Source organism: Sturnus vulgaris, chromosome 3 (assembly GCF_052056855.1).
Source record: "Sturnus vulgaris isolate bStuVul1 chromosome 3, bStuVul1.hap1, whole genome shotgun sequence".
Lineage (NCBI taxonomy): Eukaryota > Metazoa > Chordata > Aves > Passeriformes > Sturnidae > Sturnus > Sturnus vulgaris.
Window position 1 is genome coordinate 113,535,943 of NC_142245.1, and position 23,356 is coordinate 113,559,298.

The following is a 23,356-nucleotide window of genomic DNA, read 5'->3' on the forward strand; positions in this document are numbered from 1 at the left end:
GGATTTTGTGGCCAATTCCCAATTCCCATCTGGAATTACAGTGGCTTTAGGGAATTTCTTCCTGTTTGCTCCGAGCCACATTTACGGATCCATGGAATCCATTTGAATCCCAAATTTTCCTTTTTTCCCCTCCTTTTCCTTGTCCCTCCTGGATCAAGTGGGGTTGATCTGAAGGGATTTTTTGGCCAATTCCCAATTCCCATCTGGAATTACAGTGGCTTTAGGGAATTTCTTCCTGTTTACTCTGAGCCATATTTACAGATCCATGGAATCCATTTGAATCTCAAATTCTGCTTTTCTGCCTTTCCTTTTCCTCCTCCCTGTGGGATCAGGTGGAGCTGATCCATCGGGATTTTGTGGCCAATTCCCAATTCCCATCTGGAATTACAGTGGCTTTAGGGAATTTGTTCCTGTTTACTCTGAGCCATATTTACGGATCCATGGAATCCATTTGAATCCCAAATTTTCCTTTTTTCCCCTCCTTTTCCTTGTCCCTTTTGGATCAGGTGAGGGTGATCTGAAGGGATTTTGTGGCCAATTCCCAATTCCCATCTGGAATTACAGTGGCTTTAGGGAAACCCTTCCTGTTTGCTCCAAGCCACATTTACAGATCCATGGAATCCATTTGAATCCCAAATTTTAATTTTTTCCCCTCTTTTTCTTCCTCCCTGTGAGATCAGGTGGAGCTGATCCATCAGGATTTCATAGCAAATTCCCAATTCCCATCTGGAACTAAAGTGGCTTTAGGGAATTTCTTCCTGTTTGCTCCAAGCCATATTTACAGATCCATAGAATCCCTTTTAATCTCAAATTTTCCTTTTTCCCCTCCTTTTCCTTGTCCCTCCTGGATCAAGTGGGGTTGATCTGAAGGGATTTTTTGGCCAATTCCCAATTTCCATCTGGAATTACAGTGGCTTTAGGGAATTTCTTCCTGTTTGCTCCAAGCCAGATTTACAGATCCATAGAATCCATTTGAATCCCAAATTTTAATTTTTTCCCCTCCTTTTCCTCCTCCCTGTGAGATCAGGTGGAGCTGATCCATCGGGATTTTGTGGCCAATTCCCAATTCCCACCTGGAATTTAATTGGCTTTAGGGAAACACTTCCTGTTTCATTGAGCCACATTTATGGATCCATGGAATCCATTTGAATCTCAAATTCTCCTTTTCCTTCTCACTGTGGGATCAGGTGGAGCTGATCCATCAGAATTCCATAGCAAATTCCCAATTCCCATCTGGAACTAAACTGACCTTAGGGAATTTCTTCCTGTTTGCTCCAAGCCATATTTACGGATCCATGGAATCCCTTTTAATCTCAATTTTTCCTTTTTCCCCTCCTTTTCCTCCTCCCTCTGGGATCAGGTGGAGCTGATCCATCGGGATTTTGTGGCCAATTCCCAATTCCCATCTGGAATTACAGTGGCTTTAGGGAATTTCTTCCTGTTTGCTCCAAGCCATATTTACAGATCCATATAATCCATTTGAATCTCAAATTCTCCTTTTCTCCCTTTCCTTTTCCCCCTCCCTGTGGGATCAGGTGGAGCTGATCCATAGGGATTTTGTGGCCAATTCCCAATTCCCATCTGGAACTAAACTGAGCTGTTTACTCTGATCCATATTTACAGATCCATCGAATCCATTTGAATCTCAAATTTTCCTTTTCTCCCCTCCTTTTCCCCCTCACTCCGGGATCAGGTGGAGCTGATCCATCGGGATTCCATAGCAAATTCCCAATTCCCATCTGGAACTAAACTGAGCTGTTTGCTCTGAGCCAGATTTACGGATCCATGGAATCCATTTGAATCCCAAATTTTCCTTTTTTCCCCTCCTTTTCCTTGTCCCTCCTGGATCAGGTGGAGCTGATCCGCCGGGATTTTGTGGCCAATTCCCAATTCCCATCTGGAACTAAAGTGGCTTTAGGGAAACCCTTCCTGTTTCACTGAGCCATATTTACGGATCCATGGAATCCATTTGAATCTCAAATTTTCCTTTTCTCCTCCTTTTCCTCCTCACTCTGGGATCAGGTGGAGCTGATCCATCGGGATTTTGTGGCCAATTCCCAATTCCCATCTGGAATTACAGTGGCTTTAGGGAAACCCTTCCTGTTTGCTCCAAGCCATATTTACAGATCCATGGAATCCATTTGAATCCCAAATTTTAATTTTTTCCCCTCCTTTTCCTTCTCACTCCGGGATCAGGTGGAGCTGATCCATGGGGATTTTGTGGCCAATTCCCAATTCCCATCTGGAATTTAATTGGCTTTAGGGAAACACTTCCTGTTTCCTTGAGCCACATTTATGGATCCATGGAATCCATTTGAATCTCAAATTCTCCTTTTCCTTCTCACTGTGGGATCAGGTGGAGCTGATCCATCAGGATTCCATAGCAAATTCCCAATTCCCATCTGGAACTAAACTGAGCTGTTTACTCTGATCCATATTTACAGATCCATGGAATCCATTTGAATCCCAAATTTTCCTTTTTCCCCTTCTTTTCCTCCTCCCTGTGAGATCAGGTGGAGCTGATTTGCTGGGATTCCATAGCAAATTCTAAATTCCCATCTGGAACTAAAGTGGCTTTAGGGAATTTCTTCCTGTTTACTCTGAGCCATATTTACAGATCCATGGAATCCATTTGAATCCCAAATTTTCCTTTTCTCCTCCTTTTCCCCCTCACTCTGGGATCAGGTGGAGCTGATCCATCGGGATTTTGTGACCAATTCCAAATTCCCATCTGGAACTAAACTGACCTTAGGGAATTTCTTCCTGTTTGCTCCAAGCCACATTTACAGATCCATGCAATCCATTTGAATCCCAAATTTTAATTTTCTCCCCTCCTTTTCCCCCCTCACTCCGGGATCAGGTGGAGCTGATCCGCCGGGACTACGTTGCCAACGGTGGCTGGGAGACGTTCCTGTCCTACGAGGATCCCGACCAGGACATCCTGGTGGGGCTCCTTCGCCTGAGGAAAACGTCCCCGGCCTCGTTCCGGCCGGAGCTGCGCGGCGGCGTCTCCGTGGTGCGGGAATTGCACGTCTACGGCAGCGCCGTGCCCGTCAGCGCCCGAGACCCCTCCAAATTCCAGCACCAGGTATTCCTCCCCATCGTTCTGCAGGAAAAAAAAGGGAGTTTTGTTTCGTTTCCCTCTGTCTCGGTTGGGGTTTGAGCTCCTTTTTTTAAATTTTTTTTAATTTTTTTTTTTTTTCCCGATTCGCTTTTCGGCGTCCGCGGGAGCTCCGAGATTTAAGGAAATCCCTTGTGTTTGTTTTTTTTTTTTTCTTTTCTTTTTTTTAAAAATTCCTTTCTGGATGTTCCCGGTGCTGCTTCATTCCCAACCTTCAGGAGCTGATTTGCCTTTGGATTTCCTTCGTTAATTAATTAATTAATTAATTTCCTTTGTGCGTTAACTCCGTGGAGGAATTCTTCCTCCTGGAATCTGCAGCAGTTCCCGCTGGGAAGGGGAGCTTGGGGTTGGTGCTGCCCGGGTTTCTTCCAAAAGGAACTTTTGTGGGATGGGTTCTTCCTGCTGGGTCAGAATTCCCAGGAATCCGTGGCTGCCCCTGGATCCCAGGAGAGGCTGGAGCAGCCTGGGATCGTGGGATGTGTTGGGGATGGAATGGGATGGGATGGGATTGAAAACCCAAATTTTATTTGCTTGGACACTCCCAGGGATTCTCTGGGAATTCCTTCCCAAGATCCCACCCCAAGCTCACCTTTCCCAGGGAATTCCCTCCATTCCCAGCCTGGCATTGGATCCATCCCCATCCCAGCTCCTCTCTGGGAAGGAATTTTGGGAATTCAGGACTCCAGGAAGGGTCTCCCTTCCCTTTTCCATCCCTGAATTCCATAAAAATCCCTCAGGGATGGATCCTGAGTGTCCTGGATCCCAGAATCCCGGAATGGTTTGGGATGGGATTCATGGATTTTCAATCCCATCCCATCCCATCCCAATCCCACAATCCCAGGCTGCTCCAGGATTTCCTTGGACACTCCCAGGGATCCAGAGATTCTCTGGGAATTCTTTTCCAGCCCCTCCCCACCCTCCCAGCCAGGAATTCCTTCCCAAAAGTTCCCCTTTTCCAATGGGAAGCCATTCCCTGGCTCCTGTTTTCCCAAATCCCAAATCCCAGCTCTGCTGGAGCCCCTTGAGGCTCAGGAATTCCCTGATCCAGCTGCACATTCCCAGCCTGGCACTGGATCCATCCCCATCCCAACTCCTCTCTGGGAAGGAATTTTGGGAATTTTGGGAATTCTGGACTCCAGGAAGGGTCTCCCTTCCCTTTTCCATCCCCGAATTCCATAAAAATCCCTCAGGGATGGATCCTGAGTGTCCTGGATCCCAGAATCCTGGACTTTTTTGGGATGGGATCCATGGAATTAAATCCCATCCCATTCCAATCCCTCAATCCTGGGATTTTTCAGCCTTTCCTTGGACATTCCCAGGGATCCAGGGGCAGCCATGGCTTCTCTGGGAATTCCAGCCCAGCCAGGAATTCCTTCCCCATATCCCACCCATCCCTTCCCTCAGGCACTGGGAATTTCCAGTTCAGAATTCCAGCCAGTCAGAGCCCAGAAGCTGCAGTGAATAATTCCACAAGGAGGGAAAAAAAAATTCCCTGAGGAATTGGTGGTTGATGCCAATCCTGTGATATTCCCAACTCCAGGATCATTCCCATGCCAAAAATCCGGGAAAATCCCGATTTTTTTCGCTTCGATCTTTTTACATCCCGACCTTGCTCCTGACAGAATTCCCTCTTTTTTTTTTTTTTTTAATTTTTTTTTTTTTTTTTTTTTTTTTAGTATTTTAATCCTGATCTTTGTGCCATTCCAGGGCTTTGGAATGTTGCTGATGGAGGAGGCAGAAAGGATTGCCAGGGAGGAGCACGGGGCACGGAAAATCGCCGTGATTTCCGGTATTCCTGATTTATCCCTCGGTTTTGTTTTTTGTTTTTTTTTTTTTTTAGGATGTTTTTACCTTAATCCCAAAATTACAAAGTGCTGGGAATGCTCCTCAGCTCAGGGAGGATGCAGCTGGAATTATCCCAGAGGAAGGAGCTGGGAATTGGAGCTTTTGCTCCTCTCCCATTTTTCCTGGCGTTGGGGACAGCAGAGGGGACAATTTTGGGGTTGGAATGGATGGGATTTTGGGAGATGTGGCAGCTCCAGGATGGTTTTCCAGGTGGGTGGAAAGGTGGAATATCCAGGATCCAGCAATCCTGGAGCTCCTGGGAGCCTTGGGAATGTGGCCATTCCCTGGGCAGCTGTTCCAACCCCTGGAATACGATAATTTAATATAAATTTTATTATTGGGGAGGGGAATTCTTGTTGCCAGAGGAATTTTAGGGGATTTAACAGCAGAGCTTTGATCCAGAGGATTTCTTTTTGGGGAAAAAAAAAATCCACATTTTCTGCTGCCCCACCAAAAAAAAAAAAAAAACAAAAAAACCCCCAAACCCCCACAACCAAAAAACCCCAAAAACAACCCCAAACAACCCAAAAACCAGAATTCCAGAGCCTGGATTGGAGCCCTGTGTGCTTCCAGCTCAAAAATCCCAGGATTTCCATGGATCACTGATGAGGATCAGGGTGACAATGGGGACAACGTGCAGGAGCAGCCGGATGCTCCAAGAGAATTTCCTGGATTTTCTGGATTTCCTGGATTTTCTGGATTTTCTGGATTTTGTTTTTCCCAGAGCAGCTGTGGCTGCTCCATCCCTGGGAGTGTCCAAGGAAAATTTGGAGCAGCCCTGGGATCGTGGGAGGTGTTGGGGTTGGGATGGGATTGAAGCTCCCATCCCACCCAAACCGTTCTGGAATTCCATGATTCCCAATCAATTCCCAATTCCTGTTTGGTGTCAGTTTGAACTGGGAATTCCTCCTGGATTCTGGAATTCCATTTTTCCATCTCCCAGTCGTTTTCCAATTCTTGTTTGGTGTCAGTCTGAGCTGGGAATTCCTCCTGAATCCCAGAATTCCATGATTCCATCTCCCAATCAATTCCCAATTCCTGTTTGGTGTCAGTTTGAACTGGGAATTCCTCCTGGATTCTGGAATTCCATGATTCTATTTCCCAGTCATTTCCCAATTTTTGTTTGGTGTCAATCTGAAATAGGAATTCCTCCTGAATTCTGGAATTCCATGATTCCATCTCCCAGTAATTTTCCAATTCCTGTTTGGTGTCAATCTGAAATAGAAATTCCATTTGAATTCTGGAATTCCATGATTCCATCTCCCAATGATTTCCCAATTCCTGTTTGGTGTCAGTTTGAACTGGGAATTCCTCCTGAATTCCAGAATTCCATGATTCCATCTCCCAATGATTTCCCAATTCTTGTTTGGTGTCAGTCTGAGCTGGGAATTCCACCCAGATTCCATTCCTATCCCTGGAGTGCCAAGCACAATATCCTGAATTTTCCCCAGGTTTTCCAGCTCTTTCCTTGGAGATGCTGAATCCCAGTTTTATCCACAATAAAAACCCAGCCAGGAGTTTTTTCTTTTCTTTTTCCTCCCTCAGAGGGAGGAATTTTGGGGTCAGAAATGGAATTTTTGGGAACCTGTTCAAAGTCACATTTCCAACAGGAAACTATTCTCCCAAATGGAAAAAATGGGGAATTTTGGGAGGGGTTTGGGTGAAATTCCAGGCTCATCCCTTCGTTAAAAACGAGCAGAAATTGTGGTTTTAGGGGGGTGAAATCATCATCATCATCATCATTCCAAAGGGGAGGATCCTGAAAGGTTTTTTTCCAACTCCAAGCCCTGCAGCCACTTGGGTCCTGCTCACCTTTAGGGAATGAATTTGGGAAGCTGGAAAAATCCAGAGAAATCCAGGATTTTGTGGCTGATCCTTCAGCACATCCCTCATCCTTGGTGCTGGTTTGGAAAAGCCTTTTCCTCCATCCAGAGGAGGAAGGAAAAGTGGAAGGAAAGGGAAATCCTGACAATTTCTGGATTCTCCAGCTGAAATTTGGGTGGAAAAGAGGAAGGAAAGGGAAATCCTGACATTTCCTGGCATTTCCAGCTGAAATTCAAATGGAAAAGAGGAAGGAAAGGGAAATCCTGACATTTCCTGGATTCTCCAGCTGAAATTTGGGTGGAAAAGAGGAAGGAAAGGGAAAATCTGACATTTCCTGGCACCTCAGCCATCGCTGGGAATGTGAAGCCACAGGAGGTGCCACAATCCCAAAAATCCAGGAAGTTTTTCCAGCTCTGAAATCCTTGGCTGTTCCTGGGAATATGAAACCACTGGAGATGTCACAATCCTGAGAAAAAAAAAAAAACTGGGAATGGAGAGCATTTCCAGGCTCACAGATCTTCACATTCCTTCAGGAATTGAACTAATTCCCTTTTTTTTTTTTTCCTGGGATCTGGAGTTGGCTCATGGCTGTGGCTGACTCTGAGAACTCCTCAGTTCTTGAGGAAATCGGGATCCTCCTCCTGCCCCTTTTCCCATCCTGGGATCAAAGGGAATCTCAGGAATTCCAGCTGCTAAATCCACCTGAAACCAGGAATTTTCCATGGAGAGGAGCTGGAAGCTCCTGATAAATCATGGGAGCAGCCCAAAGTGGCCTCATTTCCAAAAAAAAAAAAATCACTGGAAAAATCGGGACGATGAATTCCTGGGATTGGTGGGGTCTGGGAAGGCTCCCTGGAGTTTTCCTTCCATCCCAGAGTTGCTGTTTTTAGAAATAAGTGGAATTAATGAAGTGATGTTTGTCTGCCCTGGGATTGATGGCCTTTGGAAAAGGAATTAATGAATGGGATTTGGGAAAAGCCAGGGATGGGAATTCCTGCCTCTGGTTCAGGGTTTCAATGTTGGGGGTTCGGTGATGTGACAGCTCTGAAAATGGGTTTGGAGCTGGGATTTTGGGGCAGGAATGAGTGGAATGTTGGATGTCCTCGGGGAGGGAAAAGTTGGGATTCTCCAAAGTGTCCTGGCAGGAGGATTTTGTGGCAGTGTTAATATTGTGTGTGTTTAAAGGAAGGCAAATCCTGCACAAAACGGAGGGGCAGGAGGTGAAAATGTGGGGATTCCTTCCTGGAATCCTTCCTGGAATCCTGGAATCCTTCCTGGAATCCTGAAATCCTTCCTGGAATCCTTCCTGGAATCCTTCCTGGAATTCTTCCTGGAATCCTTCCTGGAATCCTGGAATCCTTCCTGGAATCATTCCTGGAATCCTGGAATCATTCCTGGAATCCTTCCTGAAATCCTGGAATCCTTCCTGGAATTCTTCCTGGATCCTTCCTGGAATCCTTCCTGGAATCCTTCCTGGAATCCTTCCTGGATCCTTCCTGGAATCCTGGAATCCTTCCTGGATCCTTCCTGGAATCCTGAAATCCTTCCTGGAATCCTTCCTGGAATTCTTCTTTCCCCCCAAATCCACAATTCCTGCACTTGGATTGGGTGGGAATTATTTAGAAATCAGATTAAGGAGAGGAAATGAAGGCGATTTCCTTCCTGGGCATTCGGAATTCCCAGCAGTTGGAAGTGGGTTTGGATCAGAGCTCTGAGCATTTTCCCAGGGATTTTTCTTTTTCCATCCTGAAAAAAACCCAACACTGAACTTCCCTCCTCACCCCTTCCCATGGAATCCCCACGGATTTTTCCCCCCTCCCACCCCGTGCCTGTGGCTGGGGAGGAGGAATTCCGGAATAATCCCGGGATGGGGATGCACAGAGGACAAAATTCCGTCCTGGAAACCTTTCCTGTCGTCTCCCTGATGGCTCCTCTGGCCCTTGGTGTGACTTTGAGGCTGTGACATCCCATAATTAGCCCCGTCCGACCCCGACCCCGCAGCCAAACCCTCCCAGCTCTTCCCTGGGAACACCCACGGCTGGGGGGGGAATGGGGGAGAAATATCCCAAATATTGGAATGCCGGCTCCTGCCTCGCCCACAAGTCCAAACATTCCGAATGTTTGGGAATCCAAAGGTTTGGGATCCTTTGTGCTCCCCCCTCCCCTGAGCAGCCCCCGGAGGTTCTGGTGGCATCCTCAGGATTCTGGAGGGATCCAGGATTCCTTGAAAATTCCATGGAAGGATAAATCTGGGACCTTTGGAATTACAAATCTGGGGCCTTTGGGGTTTGGTGTTTTGGGTTTTTTTTGGGGGGTTTTTTTTTGGTGGTTTTTTTTTTTTTTTAAGGGATGCTGGTTTGTCCTTCCTGACTGGATCCAGGCTGGGAGTGTTGGGAATGTTCACCTGGAGAGGAGAAGGATCCAGGGAGAGCTCAGAGCCCCTTGCAGAGCCTAAAGGAGCTCCAGGAGAGCTGGAGAGGGACTGGGGACAAGGGATGGAGGGACAGGACACAGGGAATGGCTTGGAAGTGGAAAAGGGGGCTGGCCTGGAATTCCCAGAGCAGCTGTGGCTGCCCCTGGATCCCTGGGAGTGCCCAGGGCCGGGCTGGATGGGGCTTGGGGCAGCCTGGGATGGTGGGAAATGTTGGGCTTGGAATGGGATGGTCCAAAAGGTCCCTCCCAGCCCAAAGCATCGCTGTGGTTTCATCCCACGGATTGTCCTGGGCTCCCTGATTCAGAGATTCCAAACTGGGATTCAGCAAATCCAAACCAGGATTCAGTGAATCCAAACTGGGATTCAGTGACTCCAAACTGGAATTCCGCAAATGCAAACTGGGATTCAGGGAATACAAACTGGGACTCAGCAAATCCCAACTGGATCCAGCAAATCCAAACTGGAATTCAGCAAATCCCAACTGAGATCCAGCAAATCCAAACTGGGATTCAGTGAATCCAAACTGGATTCTGTGATTCCAAACTGGATCCAGTTTATCCCAGCTGGGCTCCAGCAGGAGAAGCTGCGGGGGCTCCCCCGGGTGCAGGGCACGGTCTGAGGCTGCACATTGCCCGTGTGTGTCCCCAGAGCCCGGCTCAGCAAAGCCCCGGCTCAACAAAGCCCGGCTCATTAAAGCCCCGGCTCAGTAAAGCCCGGCTCAGTAAAGCCCGGCTCAGCAAAGCCCGGCTCAGTAAAGCCCGGCTCAGTAAAGCCCGGCTCAGTAAAGCCCCGGCTCAGTAAAGCCCGGCTCAGTAAAGCCCGGCTCAGCAAAGCCCGGCTCAGTAAAGCCCAGCTCAGTAAAGCCCGGCTCAGTAAAGCCCCGGCTCAGTAAAGCCCGGCTCAGTAAAGCCCGGCTCAGCAAAGCCCGGCTCAGAAAAGCCGGGCACGCTGTCGCTGTCGCCGTCTCTGCAGGAGCAGCCGGGCCCGGCTTGTCCCGACACCTTCGAGTCCTGACCCGGATCCCCCTCCCGCCTCCATCGCTGTATCCCTGTATCCCTGTATGCCTGTGTCCCTGTATCCCTGTGTCCCTGTGTCCCTGTGTCCCTGTATCCCTGTATCCCTGTATCCCTGTATCCCATTATCCCTGTATCCCTGTGTCCCTGTATCCCTGTGTCCCTGTGTCCCTGTGTCCCTGTATCCCTGTATCCCTGTATCCCTGTGTCCCTGTATCCCTGTGTCCCTGTATCCCTGTATCCCATTATCCCTGTGTCCCTGTATCCCTGTGTCCCTGTATCCCTGTGTCCCTGTATCCCTGTATCCCATTATCCCTGTATCCCTGTATCCCATTATCCCTGTATCCCTGTGTCCCTGTATCCCTGTGTCCCTGTATCCCATTATCCCATTATCCCTGTATCCCTGTGTCCCTGTATCCCTGTATCCCTGTGTCCCTGTATCCCATTATCCCTGTATCCCTGTATCCCATTATCCCTGTATCCCTGTGTCCCTGTATCCCTGTATCCCTGTGTCCCTGTATCCCATTATCCCTGTATCCCTGTGTCCCTGTATCCCTGTATCCCTGTATCCCTGTATCCCTGTATCCCTGTGTCCCTGTATCCCTGTGTCCCTGTATCCCATTATCCCTGTATCCCTGTATCCCATTATCCCTGTGTCCCTGTGTCCCTGTATCCCATTATCCCTGTGTCCCTGTATCCCTGTATCCCTGTGTCCCTGTGTCCCTGTGTCCCTGTATCCCTGTATCCCTGTATCCCATTATCCCTGTATCCCTGTATCCCTGTGTCCCTGTGTCCCTGTATCCCTGTGTCCCTGTGTCCCTGTATCCCATTATCCCTGTATCCCTGTATCCCTGTGTCCCTGTGTCCCTGTATCCCTGTATCCCATTATCCCTGTATCCCTGTGTCCCTGTATCCCTGTGTCCCTGTATCCCTGTATCCCTGTGTCCCTGTGTCCCATTATCCCTGTGTCCCTGTATCCCTGTGTCCCTGTGTCCCTGTGTCCCTGTGTCCCTGTATCCCATTATCCCTGTATCCCTGTGTCCCTGTATCCCTGTGTCCCTGTGTCCCTGTATCCCTGTGTCCCTGTGTCCCTGTGTCCCTGTATCCCATTATCCCTGTATCCCTGTGTCCCTGTATCCCTGTATCCCTGTGTCCCTGTGTCCCTGTATCCCTGTGTCCCTGTGTCCCTGTGTCCCTGTGTCCCTGTATCCCATTATCCCTGTATCCCTGTGTCCCTGTATCCCTGTATCCCTGTATCCCTGTGTCCCTGTATCCCTGTGTCCCTGTGTCCCTGTGTCCCTGTGTCCCTGTATCCCATTATCCCTGTATCCCTGTGTCCCTGTATCCCTGTATCCCTGTGTCCCTGTATCCCTGTGTCCCTGTGTCCCTGTGTCCCTGTATCCCATTATCCCTGTATCCCTGTGTCCCTGTATCCCTGTATCCCTGTGTCCCTGTGTCCCTGTATCCCTGTGTCCCTGTGTCCCTGTGTCCCTGTGTCCCTGTATCCCATTATCCCTGTATCCCTGTGTCCCTGTATCCCTGTGTCCCTGTGTCCCTGTGTCCCTGTGTCCCTGTGTCCCTGTATCCCTGTGTCCCTGTGTCCCTGTATCCCTGTATCCCTGTGTCCCTGTGTCCCTGTGTCCCTGTATCCCTCTATCCCTGTGTCCCTGTGTCCCTGTGTCCCTGTGTCCCTGTGTCCCTGTATCCCTGTGTCCCTGTGTCCCTGTGTCCCTGTATGTATCCCTGTGTCCCTGTGTCCCTGTGTCCCTGTGTCCCTGTGTCCCTGTGTCCCTGTATCCCTGTGTCCCTGTGTCCCTGTATCCCTGTGTCCCTGTATCCCTGTGTCCCTGTGTCCCTGTATCCCTGTGTCCCTGTGTCCCTGTGTCCCTGTATCCCTGTATCCCTGTATCCCTGTATCCCTGTGTCCCTGTATCCCTGTGTCCCTGTATCCCTGCATCCCTGTATCCCATTATCCCTGTGTCCCTGTATCCCTGTGTCCCTGTGTCCCTGTGTCCCTGTGTCCCTGTATCCCATTATCCCTGTATCCCTGTGTCCCTGTATCCCTGTATCCCTGTGTCCCTGTATCCCATTATCCCTGTGTCCCTGTATCCCTGTGTCCCTGTATCCCTGTGTCCCTGTGTCCCTGTATCCCTGTGTCCCTGTATCCCTGTGTCCCTGTATCCCTGTGTCCCTGTGTCCCTGTATCCCTGTGTCCCTGTATCCCTGTGTCCCTGTATCCCTGTATCCCATTATCCCTGTATCCCTGTGTCCCTGTATCCCTGTATCCCTGTGTCCCTGTATCCCATTATCCCTGTATCCCTGTGTCCCTGTATCCCTGTATCCCTGTATCCCTGTATCCCTGTATCCCTGTGTCCCTGTATCCCTGTATCCCTGTATCCCTGTATCCCTGTGTCCCTGTGTCCCTGTGTCCCTGTATCCCTGTGTCCCTGTATCCCTGTATCCCTGTATCCCTGTATCCCTGTATCCCTGTGTCCCTGTATCCCTGTATCCCTGTGTCCCTGTATCCCTGTATCCCTGTGTCCCTGTATCCCTGTGTCCCTGTATCCCATTATCCCTGTATCCCTGTATCCCATTATCCCTGTGTCCCTGTGTCCCTGTATCCCATTATCCCTGTGTCCCTGTATCCCTGTATCCCTGTGTCCCTGTGTCCCTGTGTCCCTGTATCCCTGTATCCCTGTATCCCTGTGTCCCTGTGTCCCTGTATCCCTGTATCCCATTATCCCTGTATCCCTGTATCCCTGTGTCCCTGTATCCCATTATCCCTGTATCCCTGTGTCCCTGTATCCCTGTGTCCCTGTATCCCATTATCCCTGTGTCCCTGTATCCCTGTGTCCCTGTATCCCTGTGTCCCTGTATCCCTGTATCCCTGTGTCCCTGTGTCCCTGTGTCCCAGTGTCCCATTATCCCTGTGTCCCTGTATCCCTGTGTCCCTGTGTCCCTGTGTCCCTGTGTCCCTGTATCCCATTATCCCTGTATCCCTGTGTCCCTGTATCCCTGTATCCCATTATCCCTGTGTCCCTGTATCCCTGTGTCCCTGTATCCCTGTGTCCCTGTATCCCTGTATCCCATTATCCCTGTGTCCCTGTATCCCTGTGTCCCTGTGTCCCTGTGTCCCTGTATCCCTGTATCCCTGTATCCCTGTGTCCCTGTATCCCTGTGTCCCTGTGTCCCTGTGTCCCTGTATCCCTGTATCCCTGTGTCCCTGTGTCCCTGTGTCCCTGTGTCCCTGTATCCCTGTGTCCCTGTATCCCTGTGTCCCTGTGTCCCTGTATCCCTGTGTCCCTGTGTCCCTGTATCCCTCTATCCCTGTGTCCCTGTGTCCCTGTGTCCCTGTGTCCCTGTGTCCCTGTATCCCTGTGTCCCTGTGTCCCTGTGTCCCTGTGTCCCTGTGTCCCTGTATGTATCCCTGTGTCCCTGTGTCCCTGTGTCCCTGTGTCCCTGTGTCCCTGTATCCCTGTATCCCATTATCCCTGTGTCCCTGTATCCCTGTATCCCTGTGTCCCTGTATCCCTGTATCCTGTGTCCCTGTGTCCCTGTATCCCTGTATCCCTGTGTCCCTGTGTCCCTGTGTCCCTGTGTCCCTGTATCCCTGTGTCCCTGTGTCCCTCTATCCCTGTGTCCCTGTATCCCTGTGTCCCTGTGTCCCTGTATCCCTGTGTCCCTGTGTCCCTGTGTCCCTGTGTCCCTGTGTCCCTGTATCCCTGTATCCCTGTGTCCCTGTATCCCTGTGTCCCTGTGTCCCTGTATCCCTGTATCCCTCTATCCCTGTGTCCCTGTGTCCCTGTATCCCTGTATCCCTGTGTCCCTGTGTCCCTGTGTCCCTGTATCCCTGTATCCCTGTATCCCTGTGTCCCTCTATCCCTCTATCCCTCTATCCCATCCCATCCCTCTCTAAACCGGGGCCCCGCTCATTTCCCGGCTCATTCCTCGCTCGGGGTGGTCCCGTTTGCCCCCGGTCGCCATTCGGGGGCTGTCAAGGAGAAAATTGAAGTGGCCACGGGCCAGGGATGTGGCACGGCCGAGTGAGCAGGGGAAGGAGGGAGCAGGTGATGGCCAGGAATTGTCCCAGGAAATGGGAAAAACCATCCAGGGCTGGGATTGATTTATTTTAACTCTCTGAGTTCCTGGTGATGCCAGGCAGCTCCAGCTTGGAATCATCCCAGGAACTGGGAAAAAACCATTCAGGTTAATTTATTTTAATTCTCTGAATTCCTGGTGATGTCAGGCAGCTCCAGATCCAGCTTGGGATCATCCCAGGAAATGGGAAAATCTGGGAAAAAACCATCCAGTACTGGGATTGATTTATTTTAATTCTGTGAATTCTTGGTGATGCCAGGCAGCTCCAGCCTGGGATCATCCCAGGAACTGGGAAAAAACCATTCAGGTTAATTTATTTTAACTCTCTGAATTCCTGGTGATGCCAGGCAGCTCCAGATCCAGCTTGGGATCATCCCAGGAGCTGGGAAAATCTGGGAAAAAACCATCCAGAGCTGGGATTGATTTATTTTAACTCCGTGAGTTAAAATCCTCAAAGAATTTACAGAATTATCTCCTGAATGTTTCATTTTCCTCCAGCTCTGCCTTTTCCTGGGCTGGGACAGGCAGGAAATGAAGGAAATTAAGGAAAATGCTGCTTCCATCATAAAGGGATCAATGAGATGGAATTTCCCCATCTGGAATCTTTGGGATGAGTCTCACCTGCAGACTCGGCCTTCAAAAATCAATTCTGTAATTCTGCCTTTCATTATTTCGTTGGGTTTGGGGTTTTTTGGGGTTTTTTTTTTCCCCAAAAATGCTGTTCAGGTGCTGTGGTTTCTTCCCTGGTTTTTATTTCTCTGATTGAGTAGTTGGATCAGCTCCATCAGGAATATTCTGCATTTTTCTGCATTCCCATCAGGAATATTCTGCATTTCCATATTCCCATCAGGAATATTCTGCATTTCTCTGCATTCCCATCAAATCCAGCTCTATCAGGAATATTCTGCATCTGGATTTAAGTGGAGCAGGGATTTTTGGGAGGCTGGAGGACAATTCCAGGGATCTCCCAACTTTTCTCCCCCACCCATCAGGGGTCCCAAATAATCCCATCTCACATCTCCAAGGCCACCGGTGTTGAGCTGATGAACGACACCCAACGACTTCACAAAAAAAAAAAAAAACAAACAACCTCCTTTTTATTTATTTATTTATTTTTTTTTTATTTTATTTTTCTCCACGAGCCTCATTTTTTCCATCACAGATTTGTGATTTTAAATCACCCCGGCTGTGGCATCGTGGCCGCTCGGGGCCGTGCCGTGACAGGGGCTGTGAAAACAGTAATTGAAAATCTCCAGGAAACATTCCAGCTGGGAACAGGGAGGAGAGGAGATAAAAGAAACAAGAAAAATCCCAATTTTCATTTGACATCAAAAACCTGAGGGTTTTGGGGAGTGACAAAGCACGGCTGGGGTGGGGATCTGCTCTGCCGCTCGTTTTTTGGGCAGGATTCTGGGTTTTTTTGGGATGGTTTTGGGATGGGAGCAGGGTGTGAGGGCATCAGTCAGGGCCCTGGTGAGCTCCTGGCAGGAGGAGCTCCTGGAATGCTCAGTTCTCCCATCCCTGCTCCAGAAAAGCTCCAGACCCCCCCACCCCGGTGCTCGTCGTGGGTTAGGAAAAAAAAAATTTAAAAAAAAATCCAAAATCGCCTCCAGAGCTCTGAGTTAAAGCAGGTTCAGGGATGTCAAATGGGGTTTTAATGATCTTTTCAATAAATAATAGCTGGTTCCTGTTTTCTCAGAGGGAATGAGGTCCTGGAACAGTTTTCCCAGAATCTGGGGCTGCCCCTGGATCCCTGGAAGTGTCCAAGGCCAGGTTGGACATTTGGGCTTGGGGAAATCTGGGATAATGGAAAACTGTCCCAGATGGAACTGGATGAATTTTGAGGTCCCTCCCAACCCAAACCATTCCAGGATACCGGGCAACATTTTCCAAAATTCCCTGATTTCCCAAGGATTTTTATCTCCTCAGTATCTTCAGGAACTTCCAGAAGATGCATTGCCAGTTTTTATTTTAAAATACAAACCCTTTGCTGTAGGGATCCCTAAATTCAGAATTTTTCTGCGATTGCTCTGATGTGCCCCGGTTTTCCCAGCACTGATAAAAAAGTGGGATTTTCCCCCCAATTTCCTCGGTGCTTTTCAGGCAATTTTTGGTTCTCTCTGCTGCTTTGCCTGCTCCCCGTTGTTCCCATTCCCGGTGGGGGATTTGTTGGGATTCACATGAAACAGCCTCGTGTTTTCCCTGGAGATAAATCCCAACCCTGTGGGAAGCAGAAATGACAAAAAAAACTCAGGGAAGATCCTGGATGGAGCTGCTGTGCATTCCCAACAATTCCCAAACTCGCAGAGATTTCCCATCAGCACCAAGAACACAACAAAAGGAGAGGGAAAAAAAAAAAAAAAATTAAAAATCCTCCCTCTTCCTGTTTTCCTCCATTTCCGTGGGCTGAAAGGTTCGACCCTTCAGCCCATCAGTGGGTGCTGCCAGCTGGGACAGCGAGGTCCCCGAGTGTCACCTCAGCTTTGGGGTCAGGCCTTGGGGACATTGGTGGCATTGCCAGCGAGCTGTGACTGTGACAGACAGGGGCAGGTGGCACCGTGACCTCGGTGGAGATCAAAGCAAGGAGTTTAAAAAAAAAAAAACCAAACTAAAATTTCTCATTTTGCAGCCCCGGGTGGCGTTCCTTCACTCACGGTGACACCGAGCACCCAGGGCTGGGGTGACACTAAAATGTCACCTCTGTGTCCCCTCAGCGATGGCCTTGGGGGCCTCCTGGCTCCCGGAGCTGCTCCTGGAGCTCGTGGATTCCTTCTTGGCTTTTTGGGTTTGGAATGGGAAGTTCCTGCTCTGTCCTGTGGCAGCAGCAGCTCCTGCCCTTCCCAAGGTGCCGTCCGTGTCCTGGGAATGCTGGAGGTGACAGATTTTTGTCACCTCCTGCCCCGTGACTTTTCCATAAAAAGTGAAATTCCAGCCACGGCAGAGGGTTCCCCTTGTGAGGCACCAGCACGGCCTCGCTGCTGCCAAGAGAAGCAGCTCTGGCCATCCCAAATCCCCATGGCCATCCCAAATCCCCGTGGCCATCCCAAATCCCTGCAGCCATCCCAAATCCCTGCAGCCATCCCAAATCCCCGTGGCCATCCCAAATCCCCGTGGCCATCCCAAATCCCTGCAGCCATCCCAAATCCCTGTGGCCATCCCAAATCCCTGTGGCCATCCCAAAGCCCTGCAGCCATCCCAAATCCCCATGGCCATCCCAAATCCCTGCGGCCATCCCAAATTCCTGCAGCCATCCCAAATCCCTGCAGCCATCCCAAATCCCTGTGGCCATCCCAAATCCCTGCAGCCATCCCAAATCCCCGTGGCCATCCCAAATCCCTGCGGCCATCCCAAATCCCTGCAGCCATCCCAAATCCCCGTGGCCATCCCAAATCCCCGTGGCCATCCCAAATCCCCGTGGCCATCCCAAATCCCTGTGGCCATCCCAAATCCCTGCAGCCATCCCAAATCCCCGTGGCCATCCCAAATCCCCATGGCCATCCCAAATCCCCAGGGCCATCCCAAATCCCCGTGGCCGTCCCAAATCCCTGTGCCCATCCCAAATCCCTGCAGCCATCCCAAATCCCTGCAGCCATCCCAAATCCCTGTGCCCATCCCAAATCCCTGCAGCCATCCCAAATCCCCGTGGCCATCCCAAATCCCCGTGGCCATCCCAAATCCCCAGGGCCATCCCAAATCCCCGTGGCCATCCCAAATCCCTGTGGCCATCCCAAATCCCTGCAGCCATCCCAAATCCCTGTGCCCATCCCAAATCCCTGCAGCCATCCCAAATCCCCGTGGCCATCCCAAATCCCTGCGGCCATCCCAAATCCCCGTGGCCATCCCAAATCCCCAGGGCCATCCCAAATCCCCAGGGCCATCCCAAATCCCCGTGGCCATCCCAAATCCCCAGGGCCATCCCAAATCCCCGTGGCCATCCCAAATCCCTGCAGCCATCCCAAATCCCTGCAGCCATCCCAAATCCCCGTGGCCATCCCAAATCCCCAGGGCCATCCCAAATCCCTGCAGCCATCCCAAATCCCCATGGCCATCCCAAATCCCTGCAGCCATCCCAAATCCCTGCGGCCATCCCAAATCCCCGTGGCCATCCCAAATCCTTGCAGCCATCCCAAATCCCTGCGGCCATCCCAAATCCCCGTGGCCATCCCAAATCCCTGCAGCCATCCCATCCCCATCCAGCCTGGCCTGGGACATTTCCAGGGATGAGGAATCCGCGGATTTTCTGGGAAAAAAAATCCATTTCCTGTCCCTTTTTCCAGCTCCCTTGCAGGCCAGTATTTCTCACCAGAGACCCCACAGATTATCCAGGCGTCACCTGGCATGTCCAAGCTCCCTTTTCCACAAGCAAAGCCCTGATCCAGGTGGTCACTCCCTCCCAAAAAAAAAAAAACCCCAAAACCTGGAAAAATTTCACCTCAGTGGGGCATTGAGCGAGCTCAGCTGGCTCAGGTTATCCCTGGAATATTTTGAGGGAGAAGGAATCCACGGGAGAAAATTTCCCAGTGGCTGCCAAGGAAAGAGTCGGAGATGAAATCCCTGGGGTGGAGTGTCAGCCGCGGAAATTTGATGAACCATTAGCGGGTCGTTAATGAGGCTGAAAATCACCTCGTTCTCACTCAGCTCTCACTCAGCTCCGTGCCCGGCGAGCCGTGGCCGAGAGATCTTGGAGGAAACTCGGATTCCAGGGCTGAGTCACACTCGGGGATTTATGGATTTATGGATTTATGGGCTGGTTTTGCCACGGTCCCGTCCCTTTGGGCCACCAGGGTGTTTATCCCTGACGCTTGAGCCGCGTCCCCTGCTCCAGGCAGGCTTTTAAAACGCATTTAATTAATTTTTGGGGTGCTAATTCCAGGGTTTTTGGGGTGTTGGGGGAGGGTTATCAGCAGCCCTCGCCGCGGTGGGGATGGAATTCGGAGGATGTGTCACTCGGTGACTGCGGGGACACTTCCAAAAAGTCTCCCCTGGCACCTGGCCACGGGTTTCCATCCAGGCAGGTGGGATTGGAGCTCTGTCCTTCTGCTGGATCGGGATTGGGATGAATCCTGCTCTGCCGAGCTCAGCCTGAGCTCTGGCACGGTTGGATGTGGAATATTTAAAGTTAAATCCTGGCCTAAAGCTGCAGGGAGAGGAATTCAGCCAGTCCTGGCTTGGAAAGCCAAGCTTTGGTCTTCCAGTTCTGCAGGATAATTCTTTTGGGATATTTCCCTTTTCCCTGGAAAACACGGGTGTGGATTGGAGCAGGGGGAAGGTTCTGCCTGCACAGGTCCCGCCGGTTCTGGGACGTGTTTGGGGTAAATCAGAGCAACAAAAATTTGGGAAGAGATCCTGGAGACCTTCCAGGAGCGATCCATGGGTTTCCATCCAGGCAGGTGGGATCAGAGCCTCTGGGTTGGGATGAATCCTGCTCTGCCGAGCTCAGCCTGAGCTCTGGCACGGTTGGATGTGGAATATTTAAAGTTAAATCCTGGCCTAAAGCTGCAGGGAGAGGAATTCAGCCAGTCCTGGCTCGGAAAGGGGTAAAGAAAAAAGGAGAATTTGTGGAAGAACTCTGATGGAGGTGGTTTTAAAACCTGCAGGTGAATTATTTGGTTGTGCTTCAGCTTGAGGTGTTGCTGACCCTTTATCCAACCTGCTTGGGGTTGTGGATGATCTTCCAGAGCCAAAAATCCGTGTTTTGTACCCCAGCTGCTCTGCTGGTGAACACAGGGGATGGGTTTTTTGGGCCAGATGTTGATTAAGGTCATGGTTTACTCCAAGTCAGAGCTCCCAACCCTTCCAGGCAGGGATCAGGAAGAGGGGAATGGATGTGTTGGCTTTTCTGGGGGCTTTTCCTCGGTTTCAGGTTCCCAAAGCTCAGTGAATTTGGGTCCCCCCCTGGGGCGTTCTTGGTCCTGGCTCTGTTGTTTTGCTCAGGTGTTCCCCAGTTTGGGGTTCCTCGTGGTTTTCCAGGCTCTTCCCAGCTGCTGGAATGGGGGGGGGGGGCACAAGGACATTCCAGGTTTCAGGTGCCTGTTCCACACCTTAAATTGATCCAGGTTGGAATCGTGGGATAAATCCAGGGGAGGCTGGGGTTGGAAAGGACCTTAAAAACCACCCAGGTCCAAGGGACAGGGGGATGCTGGATGGGGATTTTTTTGGGGGTCTTAAACCATTCAGAGACTCCTGAAATGAGCATTTAGGGAAGAGCTGAGCGTCGTTTTAAGCAGACCTGTCCGGGGCAGCACCGTGGGCAGGAAGGGGTTAACCGGGGTCATTCCCTGCCTGTTCCAGCCAGTTCCTGGAGATCCTTGGAGATTCCAGGAAGGCTGGAGAGAGGGATCAGAACAAAGAGGAGCTGCTCTGGGTGCCGGAGAGCCGAGTCCTCTCCATCCTGTGCCACCGATGACCCCCAATCCCCCCTCCCGCCCCAACGACTAATTACTGCGTCTGTGACTAATTAGCTGAGGTGGGAGGGATGAAGAGCTGGGCCCGTGACGCTTTTCCCGCAGGAAAACCTTCCTCAAGACAGGCAAGAGGACATTTTGGAGCCATCCTGCTCCAGAGGAAATTAAATTGTGCCCACTTGAGCGCCTGGAGTGGGGCTGAGCTCATTCCCGACAGTGCCTGGAGTGGGGCTGAGCTCATTCCCGGGAATGTTGGAGTGGGGCTGAGCTCATTCCTGTGAGTGTCTGCAGGGGGGCTGAGCTCATTCCCGGGAATATCTGGAGTGGGGCTGAGCTCATTCCCGGGAGAGTCTGGAGTGGGGCTGAGCTCATTCCCGGGAATATCTGCAGTGGGGCTGAGCTCATTCCCGGGAATATCTGGAGTGGGGCTGAGCTCATTCCCGGCAATGTCTGGAGTGGGGCTGAGCTCATTCCCGGCAATGTCTGGAGTGGGGCTGAGCTCATTCCCGGCAATGTCTGGAGTGGGGCTGAGCTCATTCCCGGGAATGTCTGGAGTGGGGCTGAGCTCATTCCCGGCAATGTCTGGAGTGGGGCTGAGCTCATTCCCGGCAATGTCTGGAGTGGGGCTGAGCTCATTCCCGGGAATGTCTGGAGTGGGGCTGAGCTCATTCCCGGGAATATCTGGAGTGGGGCTGAGCTCATTCCCGGGAGAGTCTGGAGTGGGGCTGAGCTCATTCCCGGGAATGTTGGAGTGGGGCTGAGCTCAATCCCGGGAGAGCCTGGAGTGGGGCTGAGCTCATTCCCGGGAATGTTGGAGTGGGGCTGAGCTCATTCCCGGGAGTGTCTGGAGTGGGGCTGAGCTCATTCCCGGGAGTCTGGAGTGGGGCTGAGCTCATTCCCGGGAATGGGAATGGGTCTGAGGGCTGTAGGGCTCTTCCATTCCCAGTATCCATCCCACAGCTGGGCCCTTCGGCTTTTGTTGTGTCCGGAGTTTCCGTCTCCCGTTTTTTCCGTGCCGGCTCCTCCCGGAGCTCCCGGTTTTTCCCAAGACAAAGGCCGTGGGGCAGGCACAATCCAGGCTGGATGGGATGGAGCAGCTGCAGCTCCTGCCTGAACAGCACCGTAATTAGCCCGGCTGCTAACGAGGGAACGCCCCCGCTCCACCACGGCAGCCGAGTCCGGGAAAGGCCGAGCTCCTTCCCGCTCCATTGCTCCTTGGAGCGGCCCGTCCTGCCCAGGCCTGGCTTTTCCAGCTCTGTCCCCACGGAATTAAACCTTTGTCGTTCTCCTCCTCGCAGGTGTGGGCACCAGGAATTACTACAGGAAGATTGGCTACGAGCTGGAAGGGCCCTACATGGTGAAAAGTCTGGAATGATGCTCCTGGAGAGATCCTCATCCTGGGAGAACGGGAAGGACACAACGCTGATCCCGGGAATAAAACCCAGGACTTGCTTCTGATCCTGGTGGTCCCTCTCCCAATTCCATGGTTTTATGAAACAGGACGTGGTCTCCTCTGGGAAGAGCAGCCCCGGGATCATCCCGTGTCCCCCGGAGGGCTCGGGGACATTCCCGGTGTCGCGTCACCCGCGTTGGTCCTGCCGTGTCCTGGGGATGGGCTCCAATGGTTGAGTTTGAGGGGTGAAATTCCAGGATTTGGGGACTCTTTGGAGTGGCTGGGGTGGGGAAAACGCCTCTTTCCTGATGCTGTCAGCTTTGATTGGTTCTACATTAAATCTGGGCCGCTTATTTTGGACTTTATTTGGACTTTATTTGTGCTTTATTTATTTCCACCGGGCTCAGCTGCTCCTGTCCATGCCAAGCAATCAATCCCAAATTTGATCCTTTCCTGGGAGAAGGCTGTGAGGGTTGGAATCCAGGACCTTGCTGGAGGAAGGAATTGAGATGAAATCCCAAATTGTCCCCCTGAGGTGACACTGAGGGAGGAAGGGATCCCGAAGGATCTCCAAAGGTGCCACCACCATCTCATCCCAGTGGGAATTGGGATCCTCACTGGCTCTTCCCAGCTCTCCATCCCTGGTTTTGGGTTGGGTTTGGTCCCTGTCTCTGCCAGCCATGGTGGATCCTCATGGATCTCCCTGGGGATGGTGTGGAATTGCCTTTTCTGCCAGGAATTACCCACGTGAAGCTTCCCTGGGGTGGGACAGCCCAGGGCAGGTGCCTCTTCTTTGACATCCACAATTCCAGAGTTTGGGAAGCCTCATTCCCATGCCTGGCTTCAAACCAGGAGTGAGTGCCAGGAGCTCTGACCTTTCCCACCTTTTTCTTTTTTTTTTTTAATGGGATTTCAATCAAAAGCGGGGCTGAAACGTGGTGGGGACGGTGACATTTCGGGTGTCACCGTAACAAACGGCCCCATCACGAAGCTTTGCCGGCAGCAAGGGCTCGGACAGGCAGCGAAAAACTGGGAAGAGGAGGAGGAGGAATTCCATGAGGAAGGCTCCTGGTGATCCAGGACAAAATACCCAGGGATAAAGTTGTGATGATCCAAGGGAAAAACGGAGAGGGACGAACCCACCCGGCCCCGTCGGCGGGGATTGACATCCGGGATTCGTCAGAGCGGGGATTTTTCCATCCCCTGGAGAAAAAGGCCACGCTC

General features: G+C 51.2%; 1 protein-coding gene across 3 annotated transcripts in view; it reads left to right on the forward strand.

Annotated features, from left to right (window-relative positions):
- Positions 1-22,497, forward strand: part of ELP3 (elongator acetyltransferase complex subunit 3) — a 98,448-nt gene extending 75,951 nt beyond the window's left edge. For 2 of the 3 annotated variants that reach the window (XM_088162597.1, XM_088162598.1), the window contains 3 exons: positions 2,861-3,088; positions 4,829-4,910; positions 22,038-22,497. In XM_088162597.1, coding sequence (XP_088018723.1) covers positions 2,861-3,088; positions 4,829-4,910; positions 22,038-22,114 — 387 coding nt within the window. In that variant the 3' untranslated portion in view covers positions 22,115-22,497. The remainder of the gene's footprint in view (positions 1-2,860; positions 3,089-4,828; positions 4,911-22,037) is intronic. The other variant, XM_088162599.1, reaches the window with a different exon arrangement.
- The last annotated feature ends 859 nt before the right edge of the window (positions 22,498-23,356 follow it).